Source organism: Ranitomeya variabilis, chromosome 2 (genome assembly GCF_051348905.1).
Source record: "Ranitomeya variabilis isolate aRanVar5 chromosome 2, aRanVar5.hap1, whole genome shotgun sequence".
Taxonomy (NCBI): domain Eukaryota; kingdom Metazoa; phylum Chordata; class Amphibia; order Anura; family Dendrobatidae; genus Ranitomeya; species Ranitomeya variabilis.
Window position 1 is genome coordinate 803,382,464 of NC_135233.1, and position 19,281 is coordinate 803,401,744.

The window sequence follows — 19,281 nt, forward strand, 5'->3', positions numbered from 1 at the left end:
CCAAAACTTTTATATGCCACTGTACATAAGATCCTAGATTAGCCACTAACCAGTCTCATGACTTCCATTTAACCCCTTTAAGTCGCAGCCCTTTTTCTTTTTTGCGTTTTCTGCTCCCATCCTTCCCGGAGTCATAACTTTTTTTATTTTTTTGTAAATATGGCCATGTCAGGGCTTGTTTTTTGTGGGACGAGTTGTACTTTTGAACGAGACCATGTTGTGTACTAGAAAACGGGAAAAAAATTCCAAGTGTGGTGAAATTGCAAAAAAAAGTGCAATCACACGATTGTTTTTGTTTGGCTTTTTTGCTAGGTTCAGTAAATGCTAAAACTGACCTGCTATTATGATTCTCCAGGTCATTACAAGTTCATAGACACCAAACATGTCTAGGTTTCTTTTTATCCAAGTGGTGAAAGAAAAGTCCAAACTTTGCTTAAAAAAAAACAACAACAAAAAAAAAAAATATATATATAATAATAATAATAGCGTAATTTTCCGAGACCCGTAGTGTCTCCATTTTTCGTGATCTGGGGTCAGGTGAGGGCTTATTTTTTGCGCACCGAGCTGACTTTCTAATTATACAATTTTGGTGCAGATACGTTCTTTTGATCACTCGTTATTGCACTTTACTGCAATGTCGCGGCGACCAAAAAAAACGTAATTCTGGAGTTTAATTTTTTTTTTTTCGCTACACCGTTTAGCAATCAGGTTTTTTTTTTTTTTTCTCTTATGACAGTTCGGGCGATTCTGAACACAGCGATACCAAATATGTGTAGGTTTGATTTTTTTTTAATTGTTTTATTTTGAATGGGGCAAAAGGGGGGGTGATTTAAACTTTTTCTTTATTTCATTTTTTAAAACTTTTTTTTTTTTTCTTTACTTTTGCCATGCTTCAATAACCTCCATAGGAGACTAGAAGCTGGCACAACCTGATTAGCTCTGCATAGGAGTGATGCTCAGATCGCCCCTATGTAGCTGTATTACAGCATTGCTATGAGCGCTGACCACAGGGTGGCGCTTACAGCAATCCGGCATCAATAACCATAGAGGTCTCAAAGAGACATGTGGCTGTCATGCCAACGCATCGCTGACCCCGATCATGTGACGGGGGTCAGCGATGCGCGCATTTCCGGCCCTAAGGCCGGAAACGCGATTGAAATGCCAGTCAGAGTTTGACAGCGGCATTTAACTAGTTAATAGCGGCGGGTAAATCGCTATTCCACCTGCCGCTATTGCGGGCACATGTCAGCTGTACTAAACAGGGGGAATGTGACATACAGTTAGGTCCATATATATTTGGACAGAGACAACATTTTTCTAATTTTGGTTATAGACATTACCACAATGAATTTTAAACAAAACAATTCAGATGCAGTTGAAGTTCAGACTTTCAGCTTTCATTTGAGGGTATCCACATTAAAATTGGATGAAGGGTTTGGGAGTTTCAGCTCATTAAAATGTGCCACCCTGTTTTTAAAAGGGACCAAAAGTAATTTGACAGATTCAATAATTTTAACCCCTTCACGACCCAGCCTATTTTGGCCTTAATGACCTTGCCGTTTTTTGCACTTCTGACCAGTGTCCCTTTATGAGGTAATAACTCAGGAACGCTTCAACGGATCCTAGCGATTCTGAGATTGTTTTTTCGTGACATATTGGGCTTCATGTTAGTGGTAAATTTAGGTCGATAATTTCTGAGTTTATTTGTGAAAAAAAACGGAAGTTTGGCGAAAATTTTCACATTTTGAATTTTTATTCTGTTAAACCAGAGAGTTATGTGACACAAAATAGTTAATAAATAACGTTTTCCAAATGTCTACTTTACATCAGCACAATTTTGGAAACAAATTTTTTTTTTTGCTAGGAAGTTATAAGGGTTAAAATTTGACCAGTGATTTCTCATTTTTACAACAAAATTTACAAAACCATTTTTTTTAGGGACCACCTCACATTTGAAGTCATTCTGAGGGTTCTATATGGCTGAAAATACCCAAAAGTGACACCATTCTAAAAACTGCACCCCTCAAGGTGCTCAAAACCACATTCAAGAAGTTTATTAACCCTTCAGGTGTTTCACAGCAGCAGAAGCAACATGGAAGTAAAAAATGAACATTTAACTTTTTAGTCACAAAAATGATCTTTTAGCAACAATTTTTTTATTTTCCCAAGGGTAAAAGGAGAAACTGGACTACGGACGTTGTTGTCCAATTTGTCCTGAGTATGCTATTACCTCATATGTGGGGGTAAACCACTGTTTGGGCGCACGGCAGGGCTCGGAAGGGAAGGAGCGCCATTTGACTTTTTGAATGAAAAATTGGCTCCAATCTTTAGCGGACACCATGTCGCGTTTGGAGAGCCCCCGTGTGCCTAAACATTGGAGCTTCCCCACAAGTGACCCCATTTTGGAAACTAGACCCCCCAAGGAACTTATCTAGAAGCATAGTGAGCACTTTAAACCCCCAGGTGCTTCACAAATTGATCCGTAAAAATGAAAAAGTACTTTTTTTTCCCCAAAAAATTATTTTAGCCTCAATTTTTTCATTTTCACATGGGCAACAGGATAAAATGGATCCTAAAATTTGTTGGGCAATTTCTCCTGAGTACACCGATACCTCACATGTGGGGGTAAACCACTGTTTGGGCACATGGTAAGGCTCGGAAGGGAAGGAGCGCCATTTGACTTTTTGAATGAAAAATTATCTCCATTGTTAGCGGACACCATGTCGCGTTTGGAAAGCCCCTGTGTGCCTAAACATTGGAGCTCCTCCACAAGTGACCCCATTTTGGAAACTAGACCCCCCAAGGAACTTATCTAGAGGCATAGTGAGCACTTTAAACCCTCAGGTGCTTCACAAATTGATCCGCAAAAATGAAAAAGTACTTTTTTTTTTCACACAAAATTTCTTTTAGCCTCAATTCTTTCATTTTCACATGGGCAACAGGATAAAAATGGATCCTAAAATTTGTTGGGCAATTTCTCCTGAGTACGCCGATGCCTCATATGTGGGGGTAAACCACTGTTTGGGTGCACGGCAAGGCTCGGAAGGGAAGGAGCGCCATTTGACTTTTTGAATGGAAAATTAGCTCCAATCGTTAGCGGACACCATGTCGCGTTTGGAGAGCCCCTGTGTGCCTAACCATTGGAGCTCCCCCACAAATGACCCCATTTTGGAAACTAGACCTCCCAAGGAACTAATCTAGATGTGTGGTGAGCACTTTGAACCCCCAAGTGCTTCACAGAAGTTTATACCGCAGAGCCGTGAAAATAAAAAATAATTTTTCTTTCCTCAAAAATTATTTTTAGCCCAGAATTTTTTATTTTCCCAAGGGTAACAGGAGAAATTGGACCCCAATAGTTGTTGCACAGTTTGTCCTGAGTACACTGATACCTCATATGTGGGGGTAAACCACTGTTTGGGTACAAGTCAGGGCTCGGAAGGGAGGTAGTGACGTTTTGAAATGCAGGCTTTGATGGAGTGTTCTGCGTGCGTCACATTCCATTTGCAGAGCCCCTGATGTGCCTAAACAGTAGAAACACCCCACAAGTGACCCCATTTTGGAAACTAGACCCCCCAAGAAACTTATCTAGATATGTGGTGAGCACTTTGAACCCCCAAGTGCTTCACAGAAGTTTACAACGCAGAGCCGTGAAAATAAAAAATCATTTTTTATTCCTCTAAAATTATGTTTTAGCAAGCAATGTTTTATTTTCGCAAGGGTAACAGGAGAAATTGGACCCCGATAATTGTTGCCCAGTTTGTCCGGAGTATGCTGGTACCCCATATGTGGGGGTAAACCACTGTTTGGGCACACGTCGGGGCTCAGAAGGGAGGGAGCACCATTTGACTTTTTGAACGCAAGATTGGCTGGAATCAATGGTGGCGCCACGTTGCGTTTGGAGACCCCTGATGTGCCTAAACAGTGGAAACCCCTCAATTCTAACTCCAACACTAACCCCAACACACCCCTAACCCTAATCCCAACCCTAACCCCAACACACCCCTAACCCTAATCCCAACTCTAGCCATAACCCTAATCACAACCCAACCCCAACACACCCCCAACTACAACCCTAACCCTAATCCCAACCCCAACCACAACTTTAACCCCAACACACCCCTAACCCTAACCACAAGCCTATTCTTAATCCTATTTCCAACCCTAGCCCTAATTCCAACCCTAACTAATTCCAACCCTAACCCTAAGGCTATGTGCCCACGTTGCGGATTCGTGTGAGATTTTTCCGCACCATTTTTGAAAAATCCACAGGTAAAAGGCACTGCGTTTTACCTGTGGATTTACCGTGGATTTCCAGTGTTTTTTATACGGATTTCACCTGCGGATTCCTATTGAGGAACAGCTGTAAAACGCTGCGAAATCCGCACAAAGAATTGACATACTGCGGAAAATACAGCACAGTATTTCCGCGCGGTATTTTCCGCACCATGGGCACAGCGGATTTGGTTTTCCATAGGTTTACATGGTACTGTAAACCTGATGGAACACTGCTACGAATCTGCAGTGGCCAATCCGCTGCGGATCCGCAGCCAAATCCGCACCATGTGCACATAGCCTAATTCTAAGGGTATGTGCACACGCTGCGGAAAACCCTGCGGATCCGCAGCAGCGTTTCCGCAGCTGCGGGTCCGCAGCAGCGTTTCCGCAGCTGTGGGTCCGCAGCAGCGTTTCCGCAGCTGTGGGTCCGCAGCAGCGTTTCCGCAGCTGCGGGTCCGCAGCAGCGTTTCCGCAGCTGCGGGTCCGCAGCAGCGATTCCGCAGATGCGGGTCCGCAGCAGTTTCCCATGAGTTTACAGTTGAATGTAAAGCTATGGGAAACAAAAAACGTTGTGCACATGCTGCGGAAAAAACTGCGTGGAAACGCAGCGGTTTACATTCCGCAGCATGTCACTTCTTTCTGCAGATTCCGCAGCGGTTTTACAACTGTTCCAATAGAAAACGCAGTTGTAAAACCGCAGTGAAATCTGCAGAAAAACCGCAGAAAAACCGTGGTAAATCCGCGGTAAATCCGCAGCCAAATCAGCACAGTGTGCACATAGCCTAATTCTAACGCTAACCCTAGTTCTAACCCTAACCCTACCCCTACCCCTAACCCTAGTTCTAACCCTAGTGGAAAAAAAAAATATTTTCTTTATTTTATTATTGTCCCTACCTATGGGGGTGATAAAGGGGGGGGGTCATTTACTATTTTTTTATTTTGATCACTGTGATAAGTTTACCACAGTGATCAAAATGTACATGGAACGCATCTGTCGGCCGGCAGATTCGGCGGGCGTACTGAGCATGCGCCCGCCATTTTGGAAGATGGCGGCGCCCAGGGAGAAGACGGACCGACTTCGGGAGGCTCGGTAAGTATGAGGGGGTGGATCGGAGCACAGGGGGGTGGATCGGAGCACAGGGGGGGGGGGAAATCGGAGGACGGGGGGAGCGGACAGGAGCACGGGGGAGCGGACAGGGGGACGGAGGGGGGTACCGGACAGAACGGAGGACTGGGGAGGAGATCGGGGGCGGTGGGGGGGGGGCAGAACATGATTTCCAGCCATGGCCGATGCTATTGCAGCATCGGCCATGGCTGGATTGCAATATTTCACCATTTTCATAGGTGAAATATTGCAAATTGCTCTGATTGGCTGTTGCACTTTCAACAGACAATCAGAGCGATCGTAGCCACGTGGGGGCAAAGCCACCCCCCCTGGGCTGAAGTACAACTCCCCCTCTCCCTGCAGATCGGGTGAAATAGGAGTTAACCCTTTTACCCGATCTGCAGGGACGCGATCATTCTGTGACACAGCATATGCGTCACAGGTCGGATTGGCACCGACTTTCATGACGCATACGCTGTGTCACAGGTCGGGTAGGGGTTAAATAAAAATGTTCATTTTTAGTACTTGGCTGAAAACCTTTTGTTGGCAATGACTGCCTGAAGTCTTCAACTCATGAACATCACCAGACGCTGTGTTTCCTCCTTTTTGATGCTCTGCCAGGCCTTCACTGCGGTGGTTTTCAGTTGCTGTTTGTTTGTGGGCCTTTCTGTCTGAAGTTTAGTCTCTAACAAGTGAAATGCATGCTCAATTGGGTTGAGATCAGGTGACTGACTTGGTCATTCAAGAATAATCCACTTCTTTGCTTTAATAAACTCCTGGGTTGCTTTGGCTTTATGTTTTGGGTCATTGTCCATCTGTAGTATGAAACGACGACCAATCAGTTTGGCTGCATTTGGCTGGATCTGAGCACACAGTATGTCTCTGAATACCTCAGAATTTATTCTGCTGCTTCTGTCCTGTGTCACATCATCAATAAACACTAGTGACCCAGTGCCACTGGCAGCCATGCATGCCCAAGCCATCACACTGCCTCCGCCGTGTTTTACAGATGATGTGGTATGCTTTGGATCATGAGCTGTACCAAACCTTCGCCATACTTTTCTCTTTCCATCATTCTGGTAGAGGTTGATCTTGGTTTCATCTGCCCAAAAAAATGTTCTTCCAGAACTGTGCTGGCTTTTTTAGATGTTTTTTTAGCAAAGTTCAGTCTAGCCTTTTTATTGTTGATGCTTATGAGTGGCTTGCACCGTGCAGTGAACCCTCTGTATTTACTTTCATGCAGTCTTCTCTTTATGGTAGATTTGGATATTGATACGCCGACCTCCTGGAGAGTGTTGTTCACTTGGTTGGCTGTTGTGAAGGGGTTTCTCTTCACCATGGAGATTATTCTGCGATCATCCCCCACTGTTGTCTTCCGTGGGCGCCCAGGTCTTTTTGCATTGATGAGTTCACCAGTGCTTTCTTTCTTTCTCAGGATGTACCAAACTGTAGATTTTGCCACTCCTAATATTGTAGCAATTTCTCGGATGGGTTTTTTCTGTTTTCGCAGCTTAAGGATGGCTTGTTTCACCTGCATGGAGAGCTCCTTTGACCGCATGTTTACTTCACAGCAAAACCTTCCAAATGCAAGCACCACACCTCAAATCAACTCCAGGCCTTTTATCTGCTTAATTGAGAATGACATAATGAAGGGATTGCCCACACCTGTCCATGAAATAGCCTTGGAGTCAATTGTCCAATTACTTTTGGTCCCTTTAAAAACAGGGTGGCACATGTTAAGGAGCTGAAACTCCTAAACCCTTCAGACTTTCAGCTTTCATTTGAGGGTATCCACAGTAAAATTGGATGAACGTCAACTGCATCTGAATGGTTTTGTTTAAAATTCATTGTGGTAATGTCTATAACCAAAATTAGAAAAATGTTGTCTGTCCAAATATATATGGACCTAACTGTACTAGTACGGCGCATGTCACAAAGGGTTAACTAAAGATTTTCTGCACCCCCTTTAAAATTTTCTCAAGACTGTATTAACATTGAGTTTTGGCAATATATCTGGTATTTGGTTTGCGTACGCTCCTGGAAAATACACTGACTGCAACACATCCTTAATTTTAAAAGTTGTATTGACATTGTTATCTTGCAGCTCAAAGTAAGAGCCAAATATTTATTACCAAAAGCAGGATTGGAGCTAAATCACTGCCACAGGATCAGATCTTTTTTATCTTAGCTCAATACAGCCTTAACCCCTTTCTGACCTCGGACGGGATAGTACGTCCGAGGTCAGAAGCCCCTCTTTGATGCAGGCTCCGGCGGTGAGCCCGCATCAAAGCCGGGACGTCAGCTGTTTTGAACAGCTGACATGTACCCGTAGTAGGCGCGGGCAGAATCGCAATCTGCCCGCGCCTATTAACTAGTTAAATGCCGCTGTCAAACGCAGACAGCGGCATTTAACCTGCTCTTCCGGCCGGGCGGCCGGAAATGAGCGCATCGCCGACCCCCGTCACATGATCGGAGGTCGGCGATGCCTGTACATTGTAACCATAGAGGTCCTTGAGACCTCTATGGTTACAGATCCCCGGCAGCTGTGAGCGCCACCCTGTGGTCGGCGCTCACAGCACACCTGATTTTCTACTACATAGCAGCGAACAGCAGATCGCTGCTATGTAGCAGAGGTGATCGTGCTGTGCCTGCTTCTAGCCTCCCATGGAGGCTATAGAAGCATGGCAAAAGTAAAAAAAAAAAAATTAAAAAAAATGTGAAAAAAATAAAAAAAATATAAAAGTTTAAATCACCCCCCTTTCCCCCAATCAAAATAAATCAATAAAAAAAAAAAAATCAAACCTACACATATTTGGTATCGTTGCGTTCAGAATCGCCCGATCTATTAAAAAAAAAAAGCATTAACCTGATCGCTAAATGGCGTAGCGAGAAAAAAATTCGAAACGCCAGAATTACGTTTTTTTGGTCGCCGCGACATTGCATTAAAATGCAATAACGGGTGATCAAAAGAACGTATCTGCACCAGAATGGTATCATTAAAAATGCCAGCTCGGCACGCAAAAAATAAGCCTTCAACCGACCCCAGATCATGAAAATTGGAGACGTTACGAGTATCGGAAAATGGCACAATTTTTTTTTTTTTAGCAAAGTTTGGAATTTTTTTTCACCACTTGGATAAAAAATAACCTAGTCATGTAAGGTGTCTATGAACTCGTACTGACCTGGAAAATCATAATGGCAGGTCAGTTTTAGCATTTAGTGAACCTAGCAAAAAAGCCAAACAAAAAACAAGTGTGAGATTGCACTTTTTTTGCAATTTCGCCTCACTTGGAATTTTTTTCCCGTTTTCTAGTACATGACATGGTAAAACCAATGATGTCTTTCAAAAGTACATCTTGTCCCGCAAAAAATAAGCCCTCACATGGCCAAACTGACGGAAAAATAAAAAAGTTATGGCTCTGGGAAGGAGGGGAGCGAAAAACGAACACGGGAAAACGGAAAATCCCAAGGTCATGAAGGGGTTAAAGAGGTCTTGTAAAATGTGTCTCTACATTAAAGGGGTATTCCCACCTCCAAGGTCTAATACCAAAATGTAGTAGGTGTAATAATAATATTAGCAAATATCTCCAGCTAGAAATGTAGTATAGTTCTCCTGATGAGCTATGTCACTTACCCCATGTGCAGGGCATTACAGTAGCTTAGGTATCCATGATTACAACTACTAGCAACTAACTTACTATATGACTGGCTGGAACCATGGAAATCTAAACTACTGCAACGCCCTGCACTTGGGGTAAGAGACGAAGCGAATCAGAAGAACTATAGTAAATTTGTAATTGGATGTATTTGCTAATATTATTATTACACCTACTACAACTTGTGTAGAATCTTGGACATGGGAATACTCCTATAAACACTGTAGAGCATACTTTCTTTTTACCAGAATAAACTTACACTATTGCTTTCTAACTTATAAATATTTTTATGAATGATCCTTGGTCAATTATAAGTGCATTATGCTGATGACAATGATTCTAAAATATACATACTCATTCAAATGCTGGAATCTATCTTGCCAGTTTGTAGCCCGTGAAACAGTACCATTCTTGTCCACAAGTTTTAGGCCAAAGAAATCCAGCATCATTTTGTACGCCGAGATAAATCTCTTAATAGCTTCTTTTGTTTTTTTAAATTCCTAAAGGAAAAAAAAAAAAAAAGGTTTACTTTTACAAGTTACGCTCATCAATGATTACACACAATCACAATCATGCCCAATACTCTACACGTATGTCTCATAACGCAACACATTTCACAACAGAGGTGTCCTTGTGTGAATAAAGCTCCTGCAGTTGTAATGTGTGTTAGCCTGGAACTATACAAAAGCACAATAGGGTCTTATCCAGTAAATAGGTTACAATAAAGGTCGAGAGAATGGCAGCAATTCTGCACTCTCTGGAGTCAGGACAATCCAATAATAAAGTAATATGTAGCTTTATTGTCAACGCGTTTCAGAGTCACAGAGGCTCCTTCAAGACAACCATACAAGAAGGCGTTGGTGTGACAACATGTTGACAATAAAGCTACATATTACTTTATTATTGGATTGTCGTGACTTGATAGAGAGCGCAGAATTATTTCCATACTCCTGATATTTAGCATTAAACTGCTGAATTTTTCCCCAAAATATATTGCAAGATAAAAGGGGAAATTTTTACAAAAAAAGTCTCAACATTTTACTTTTCCTAAAACAAAGATCTAAGAAACACCAAGGTTACTTACCAGTGGCAGGTTTTTCCAGAACCCATGACAGCACACCTGAGAGAAGGATCTGCCCAGCCAGGACAGGAACCTACTGAAATAAAATGGCGGTACCTCTCTCCCCGCTTCACTTGGTTACAAAGCATGAGAGGACCTCCCTGTTAATTACACATATAACCAACACCACATCATAAAAACACCCAAACTATAATGCACACTCAAAGGTGAGAAGGAAGGGGGAAATATATGGGTGCTGTCATGGGTTCTGGAAAAAACGGCTACCGGTAAGTAACCTTGGTGTTTTCCCTTCACCCATGACAGCACACCTGAGAGACTTTTGTACAATCTGAAACACCTTAGGGAGGGACCACTGCTGGCAGCACCCTCCTGCCAGAGATCAAGTCCTAATCCTGAATCCTAGACAGGCGCGCTGGTCGTTGTTTTTCTCTCGGTTTAATTTTGTGGTGTCGTACCTACCGGGTTCTAAGAATGTTAAGGCGGATGCCCTTTCTAGGAGTTTTGAGCCTGACTCCCCTGGTAATTCTGAGCCCACAGGTATCCTTAAAGATGGAGTGATATTGTCTGCCGTTTCTCCAGACCTGCGGCGGGCCTTGCAGGAGTTTCAGGCGGATAGACCTGATCGTTGCCCACCTGGTAGACTGTTTGTTCCTGATGATTGGACCAGTAGAGTCATCTCTGAGGTTCATTCTTCTGCGTTGGCAGGTCATCCTGGAATCTTTGGTACCAGGGATTTGGTGGCAAGGTCCTTCTGGTGGCCTTCCCTGTCACGAGATGTGCGAGGCTTTGTGCAGTCTTGTGACGTTTGTGCTCGGGCCAAGCCTTGTTGTTCTCGGGCTAGTGGATTGTTGTTGCCCTTGCCTATCCCGAAGAGGCCTTGGACGCACATCTCGATGGATTTTATTTCGGATCTGCCTGTTTCTCAGAAGATGTCTGTCATCTGGGAGGTGTGTGACCGTTTCTCTAAGATGGTCCATCTGGTTCCCTTGCCTAAGTTGCCTTCTTCTTCCGAGTTGGTTCCTCTGTTTTTTCAAAATGTTGTTCGTTTGCATGGTATTCCTGAGAATATCGTTTCTGACAGAGGGACCCAATTCGTGTCTAGATTTTGGCGGGCATTCTGTGCTAGGATGGGCATAGATTTGTCTTTTTCGTCTGCTTTCCATCCTCAGACTAATGGCCAGACCGAGCGGACTAATCAGACCTTGGAGACATATTTGAGGTGTTTTGTGTCTGCGGATCAGGATGATTGGGTTGCTTTTTTGCCTTTGGCGGAGTTCGCCCTCAATAATCGGGCCAGCTCTGCCACCTTGGTGTCCCCGTTTTTCTGTAATTTGGGGTTTCATCCTCGATTTTCCTCCGGTCAAGTGGAATCTTCGGATTGTCCTGGAGTGGATGCTGTGGTGGAGAGGTTGCATCAGATTTGGGGGCAGGTGGTGGACAATTTGAAGTTGTCCCAGGAGAAGACTCAGCTTTTTGCCAACCGCCGTCGTCGTGTTGGTCCTCGGCTTTGTGTTGGGGACTTGGTGTGGTTGTCTTCTCGTTTTGTCCCTATGAGGGTTTCTTCTCCTAAGTTTAAGCCTCGGTTCATCGGCCCGTACAAGATATTGGAGATTCTTAACCCTGTGTCCTTCCGTTTGGACCTCCCTGCATCCTTTTCGATTCATAATGTTTTTCATCGGTCATTGTTGCGCAGGTATGAGGTACCTGTTGTGCCTTCCGTTGAGCCTCCTGCTCCGGTGTTGGTTGAGGGCGAGTTGGAGTACGTTGTGGAAAAGATCTTAGACTCTCGTGTTTCCAGACGGAGACTCCAGTATCTGGTCAAATGGAAGGGATACGGTCAGGAGGATAATTCTTGGGTCACTGCCTCTGATGTTCATGCCTCCGATCTTGTCCGTGCCTTTCATAGGGCTCATCCTGATCGCCCTGGTGGTTCTGGTGAGGGTTCGGTGCCCCCTCCTTGAGGGGGGGGTACTGTTGTGAAATTGGATTCTGGGCTCCCCCGGTGGCCACTTGTGGAATTGAACTTGTGTGCATCATCCCCTCTGTTCACCTGCTCCTATCAGGATGTGGGAGTCGCTATATAACCTTGCTCCTCTGTCAGTTTCTTGCCGGTCAACAATGTAATCAGAAGCCTTCTGTGCTTGTTCCTGCTACTAGACAACTCCCAGCTAAGTTGGACTTTTGTCCTTGTGTGTTTTTGCATTTTGTTCCTGTTCACAGCTGCTGTTTCGTTACTGTGTCTGGAAAGCTCTTGTGATCGGAAATTGCCACTCTGGTGTTATGAGTTAATGCTAGAGTCTTAAAGGAATTTCTGGATGGTGTTTTGATAGGGTTTTCTGCTGACCATGAAAGTGTCCTTTCTGTCTTCCAGCTATCTAGAAAGCGGACCTCGATTTTGCTAAACCTATTTTCATACTACGTTTGTCATTTCATCTAAAATCACCGCCAATATATGTGGGGGCCTCTGTCTGCCTTTTGGGAAAATTTCTCTAGAGGTGAGCCAGGACTGTCTTTTCCTCTGCTAGGATTAGGTAGTTCTCCGGCTGGCGCTGGGCATCTAGGGTTAAAAAACGTAGGCATGCTACCCGGCCACTTCTAGTTGTGCGGCAGGTTTAGTTCATGGTCAGTATAGTTTCCATCTTCCAAGAGCTAGTTCTCATATATGCTGGGCTATGTTCTCTCGCCATTGAGAATCATGACAATAGTGGAGACAGGATTTCATGAAATCCCCTCCACTATGCTGTAACATCTGGACGCTGCGTTTTTTATGCATGCTGCTCAACGCTGCGTCAAAAACTCAGCGTTTCCTGAACGTGGACACATACCCTTATAGTCTCCCTAATCCACCTGCCAATGGTAACCTTCGACACCCCGTAACCCTTCCTACTACCCTGGAAGGCTACGAATAGGGACTGGCCTTTCCTCCACTGGCTATTCATTGACATATATTCTAACAGTGCCCTTTTAACATCAAGATTATGAAACTTCCTCTCCCCCGGAGTTTTAGGGTTATCACAGAAGGAGAGTAAAAATCTCCTGACTTTGATGAAACTTTGATACCACCTTGGGAAGATAAGCTGGATCAGGTTTTAACAACTCTATCCTCATTTGAGTAGAAAGAGGATTTATGTAAAGGGCCTGTAAGTCACTCACCCTACGGGCTGAAGTTAGATATTTTACTGACAAGTCATGTATGAGTTCAAACGGCTCCTTGCTCAGAGCATCTAATACCATGTTCAGATCCCATTGCGAATCCTTCGGGATTGGAATGGACCCATCACAGGATTTTATGAACCTTGCCACCCATGTGTTAGCAGCAAGGTTACAACTGTACAATGCACCCAAGGCAGACACCTGGACCTTAAGGATACTCTTAGCCAACCCCAGCTCAAAGCCCGACTGCAGAAACTCTAGGATGGGACCGATTGGAGGGTTTTGGCCTAATGGTTTTCCTAAAAATTCCAGGAATTTTCTCCATGTCCTGCCGTAGATCTTTGTTGTTATGGGTTTCCTACTTTTCAGCAAGGTGAAAGCTAGACCTGGTGAAAACTCCCTGCTACTCAGTAGTGCCCTTTCAAATTCCACGCAGATAGATGGAAGCTATTTAATTGGGTGTGGAATATTGGCCCCTGACTGAGAAGGTCCGGAATCTCAGGCAGGATCCATGGGTCTGATAAGGACAATGTCCTTCACAGGGAAAACCAAGGTCTTTTTGGCCAGAAGGGGGCAATCATAATCACTCTCACTTGATCCCCTCTGATTTTCCTCACTACCGCTGGAATCATGGCTACTGGAGGAAAAGCGTAAGCAATCTTGAAGTTCCAGGGAATCTAGAGGGAGTCTACTGCAAATGGGTTTTCCCTGGGGTTTAGAGAATAGAACCTTTTTACCTGCCTGTTTTGTTGGCAAACAGATCTATTTCCAGCACTCCCCACAGATGGACTGTCTGTTGGAACACTCTGGGGTTTAGGGCCCATTCCCCCTGCTTCAGTCTGTTGCGGCTCAGGAAGTCTGCCTCAACGTTCTCTGCCCTCCTTATGTGTAGTGCCGTAAGGGACAAGAGATGTTGTTCTGCCACCTGGTGAATGCTGTTGGCTGTTACCATTAGGGAGGAGAACCTTGTTCCTCCCTGGTGATTGATGTATGCCACTGTGGCTTGGTTGTCTGACATAATGCGGACATGGTGACCCAGGAGGAGAGGGAGAAGGCTTTCTAGAGCCCTTTCTACCGCCCACAGTTCTTTAAGATTTGATGAGGTCTCCAGCTCTGGAGGCGCCCACAACGCCTGAATTGCCTGTCCTCTTAGGTGTGCCCCGAGATGCTCGCATCTGTCGTGATTATGTTGCTTATCGGCCTTTCCCATGTAACTCCTGATGTCAAATTCTCTCTGTGCGTCCACCATCTGAGGAAGTCTCTGACCTCTGAAGAAAGACCTACTCTCCCTTCTAAACACCCTTTTAGTGATCTCTGTACGGACAGTATCTCCCTCTGCCGCTATCTGGTATGGAATTGGGCCCATTTGACTGCTGGGATACAGGACGTTAAGGTTCTCAACAGGGACATTACCCTTAGAAAAACAATCTGTGGGAGTTCTATGGCTGCCGAGACTAGGTTCACCACCTTCTCTACCTTGCCTTTGGGCAAGAAGCAAGACTGCAGCTCTGAGTTCAGGACAAGGCCCAAGAAGGTCTTTACCCTTAGGGGTTATAGCCTTGACTTTTGCGTATTCACCATCCAGACCAGTTCTTGTAAGGTCGCTCACACTTCAACTGCGCTGCACATTGCGCCTCTGATCTTCCCACTATCAGAAAGTCATGCAAATAAGGAACAATAACGGTGTTCTGGATACAGAGGAAGGCAGTCACCTCTCCTACCACTTTGGTGAATACTCTCAAAGCTACTGACAATTCAAAAGGAAGCGCTCGTAACTGAAAATGTTTGACTTCTCGTTGAATATGTAGGGCTACCCTCAGGCACTTCTGATGGTCCAGATGGATCGGGATGTGATAGTATGCATCCTTCAAGTCGACTACCACCATAAAACAGTTGTGATGGAGAAGTTTTATGGCTGTACTCACTGACTCCATCTTGACGGTATGATTTTTCACCCAGCAATTGAGACCTCTGAGTTATGATGGTTCTGAATGAGCCAACCGTTTATTTTTTTGTTTCTTAATCAAAAAGAGAGGGGAATAAAACACTCTCCCTTTCGGTTTGCCCGGAACCTCGCACAAGACCCGTTTGGTGGATGATAAACCTCTATCCTCAGGCCTTCCTTCACTATATTCAGGACCCAGGCGTTGGAGATGTTCTCCGAGGCCCGAAAAAAAAGAGTGAAAGCCTTCCCCCTACTGCTGTTCTGGCACCATTGTGAGAACTTCTTGGAAGTGGAAGGAGGACCACCGAACATGAATCCAGACTCCCTTTTCCCTGTATCTTCCCACTTCCTTCTCTCCCCCCCCCGCCCCCCCCCGGAGAATGTCCTGTATTGAATTTCTTCCTACATAAAGGACGATCTTCTCTGCTCCCCTGAGAACCTGGGAAATCCCTTCTTCTTGTCACCTGCTTTCTCCAGGATTTCATCCAGCTTTTTCCCCGAATAAAAACTGCCCATCACACAGTAAGGAACATATACCGTCTCCTGGACAGCCCTTGAGCCTTGCCATGTTCGATAGACCAGCAGACCTGGCTGCCAGCCTCAGAGTCAGCGAATGTATCCACCAGGAATGCTGCGGCTGCTGTAGCCAAACCTTAAGCGATCGTGCGGTACAAGAACCCACGATCGCCCGTTTCAGCCCTCCTGCTGCTGCTTCCCATGTGTGTCTCAAATAAGTATCTGCCTTTTTATCTAAAGGGTTCAAGAGTACCCCTGAATCTTCTAAGGGAAGCGCTGACCTTTTAGAAATCCTGGATACAGCTACATCCTAGGGAACTTATCTCTTTGAAGAGAAGGATGCAGATGTGTGGGACATCTTCTTTGTGAAGATGAGGGCAAGGCCCCAGATCTCTCAGGCCTCCTCTACTCTCTATTAATGAGGGCCTGGACTTTAGCGTTGACTGGGAAGGTTCATTTTCTCTTCTCCTCCAATTGTCCAAACATGACGTCCTCAAGGGACTTGGCCACTTTCTCCTCCTTTAGGCCCATAGTAGTCATAATGGCCTTAAGTAGTCTATCCGTGTCCTCCAGAGGAAAACATGGTCTACCTCCCGTGTCACTGTCAGACGAGGAGGAAGATGAGGATTCAGCATAGTTCTCACCCTGTGACGAGTCTGAAGAAGAGTCAGAACTAGAGGGAACCTCTCTACGCTTTCTCTTCCCTTTTTTCAACAGGGTTTTAAGGGAGCCCTCCACTTCGGACCTAATCATGGATCTAAGGCTTGCTGTGAATCAGGAGTCTCTACACTAATGGTCCTGTGGATGTAGTCAGGGCAGAGGTCTTTCTGCCAATCCACTGCTACGGGGCCTTTGCATAGAACACATTCCCTGTTCCTCTTCTTTCCCATTTAAACAAACAATAGGGGCTCATTAACAACATCACATTCATGGAGATCACTCACCACCAGTTGTAAATCAAGGGTACCGGATTCGGAGACTGCGGTGGGACAAATGATGTATCCTCTCTGGACACAGAGGAGCCCTGGAATGCCCTGCTCCTCTGGCTGGGTCGGTCGCTGCTTCAGCCACTTGAACGGTTACCTCCCTTGTGTCCACGCTGATGGTGAGCAGTCGGCTGTGCTGGCTACTGCAAATCGCTTTTGTCCATCCTCATTTGATGCAATGATCTGGCCTCAGCAGCTACCTGCTCTGCTGCTTGCCCTTAAGAGGTAGCCAGTGGGGCCTTCCTTCCAGTTCCAGCCGGCATCGCATAGGGCGCCGCCATCTTGCTTCTGGCGTACCTTACTGACGTCACTTGGGCACGTCTACCAGCATGCTTTGCGGCGCAGTTATCTTGCCAGTGACGTCGGCAATACCCGGAAGTAGCCCCAGCGGCTCTACCACGCTGAGACCAGCTTGGAGCCGGCCCGTGGAGCGCAACAGGGGGAGGGTGACAGTGCACAGAGTCAGGAAAGAGCCGACTGTGCAGCTCACGCCCGCTCGTACACAGAGCCCCAGGGGGACCCGTGGACGTCACTTCCAGCATCTGTAGGCCAGTGCCACAGGTACGAGACCTGTTCTTCCGACGCCGAGTCGGGCCTGAGACGTTTCCTTTCACCCAATACAGGTGACCATCCATTTCAGTACGGGAATCCCATCAGGGGCAGGAACCCAACTGAAGCGCGGGAGAGGTACCGTCCTTTTATTTCAGTAGGTTCCTGTTCTGGCTGAGCAGATCCCTCCCGCAGGTGTGCAGTCATGGGTAAAGGGAAAACAGTAAATGTACAAACAAAAAAAAAAAAATCATTTATAGGCTACTTTTTTTTTTTTAGATTTGTGAGCAGGATTAACCCCTTCATGACCTTGGGATTTTCAGTTTTCGTTTTTCACTCCCCTCCTTCCCAGAGCCATAACTTTTGTATTTCTCTGTCAATACGGCCATGTGAGGGCTTATTTTTTGCGGGACAAGTTGTACTTTTGAACGACATCATTGGTTTTTCTATGACGTGTACTAGAAAATGGGAAAAAAATTCCAAGTGCGGTGAAATTGCAAAAAAAGTGCAATCCCATGCATGTTTTTTTGGCTTTTTTGCTAGGTTCACTAAATGGTAAAACTGACCTGCCATCATGATTCTTGTCTCCAGGTCAGTATGTAGTTCATAGACACCAAACACGTCTAGGTTACTTTTTATCTAAGTGGTGAAAAAAATTCAAAAATTTGCAAAAAAAAAAAAATTGCGCCATTTCCCCATACCCGTAGCGTCTCCATTTTTCGTGATCTGAGGTTGGGTGAGGGCTTATTTTTTGCGTGCCGAGCTGACGTTTTTAGTGACACCATTTTGGTGCAGATACATTCTTTTGATCGCCCGTTATTGCATTTTAATGCAATATCGCAGCGACCAAAAAAACGTAATCTTGGCGTTTCAAATTTTTTTCTCGCTACGCCGTTTAGCGATCAGGTTAATACTTTTTTTTTATTGATAGATCGGGCGATTCTGAACGCGGCGATACCAAATATGTGTATATTTTATTTTTATTGTTTTATTTTGAATGGGGCGAAAAGGGGGTGATTTAAACTTACATTTTTTTTTTATTTATTTCATTTTTTTTTTTTTAAACTTTTTTTTTTTTTTTCCCCACTTTTGCCATGCTTCAATAGCATTCATGGGAGGCTAGAAGCTGGCATAGCCTGATCGGCTCTGCTACATAGCAGCAATCATCCGATTGCTCCAATGTAGCTTAATTACAGGGTGGCGCTCACAGCAAACCGGCATTAGTAACCATAGAGGTCTCAAGGAACTATGGTTATTATCCTGATGCATCGCTGACCCCCGATCATGTGACGGGGAGTCGGCAATGCGCGCGTTTCCAGCCGCGCGGCCGGAAGCAGTAGTTACATGCCGCTGTCAGCGTTTGACAGCGGCATTTAACTAGTTAATAGCGACGGGTGGATCGCAATTCCACTCGCCGCTATTGCGCGCACATGTCAGCTGTTCAAAACAGCTGACATGTTGCAGCTTTGATGTGGGCTCACCATCGGAGCCCACATCAAAGCAGGGGATCTGACCTCGGATGTACTATCCTGTCCGAGGTCAGAAAGGGGTTAAATATACAGCTCTGGCAAAAATTAAGAGACCATCACATCAAAACCCTGTCATGGGCAGCCCAATCTCCAGACCTGAACCCCATTGAAAACCTCTGGAATGTAATCAAGGGGATAATCGATAGTCACAAGCCATCAAACAAAGAAGAAGAACTGCTTACATTTTTGTGCCAGAATCAGTGTGAAAGACTGATGGAAAGCATGCCAAGACACATGAAAGCTGTGATTAAAAATCATGGTTATTCCAAAAAAATATTGATTTCTGAACTCTTCTCGAGTTAAAACATTTAGTATTGTTGTTTCTAAATGATTATGAACTTGTTTTCTTTGCATTATTTGAGGTCTGAAAGCACTGGTTATTTTTATTTTTTATTTTGACCATTTCTCCTTTTCGGAAAAAAAAAAAAAAATACAAACTGCATTGCTTGGAAATTCGGAGACATGTTGTCATAAGTTTATAGAATA

General features: G+C 44.9%; 1 protein-coding gene across 2 annotated transcripts in view; it reads right to left on the bottom strand.

Annotated features, from left to right (window-relative positions):
* The window catches only part of OGFRL1 (opioid growth factor receptor like 1), an 88,090-nt gene that overhangs the window by 27,741 nt on the left and 41,068 nt on the right, over window positions 1-19,281 (bottom strand). For both annotated transcript variants that reach the window (XM_077289941.1, XM_077289942.1), the window contains exon 6: window positions 9,391-9,536. In XM_077289941.1, coding sequence (XP_077146056.1) covers window positions 9,391-9,536 — 146 coding nt within the window. The remainder of the gene's footprint in view (window positions 1-9,390; window positions 9,537-19,281) is intronic.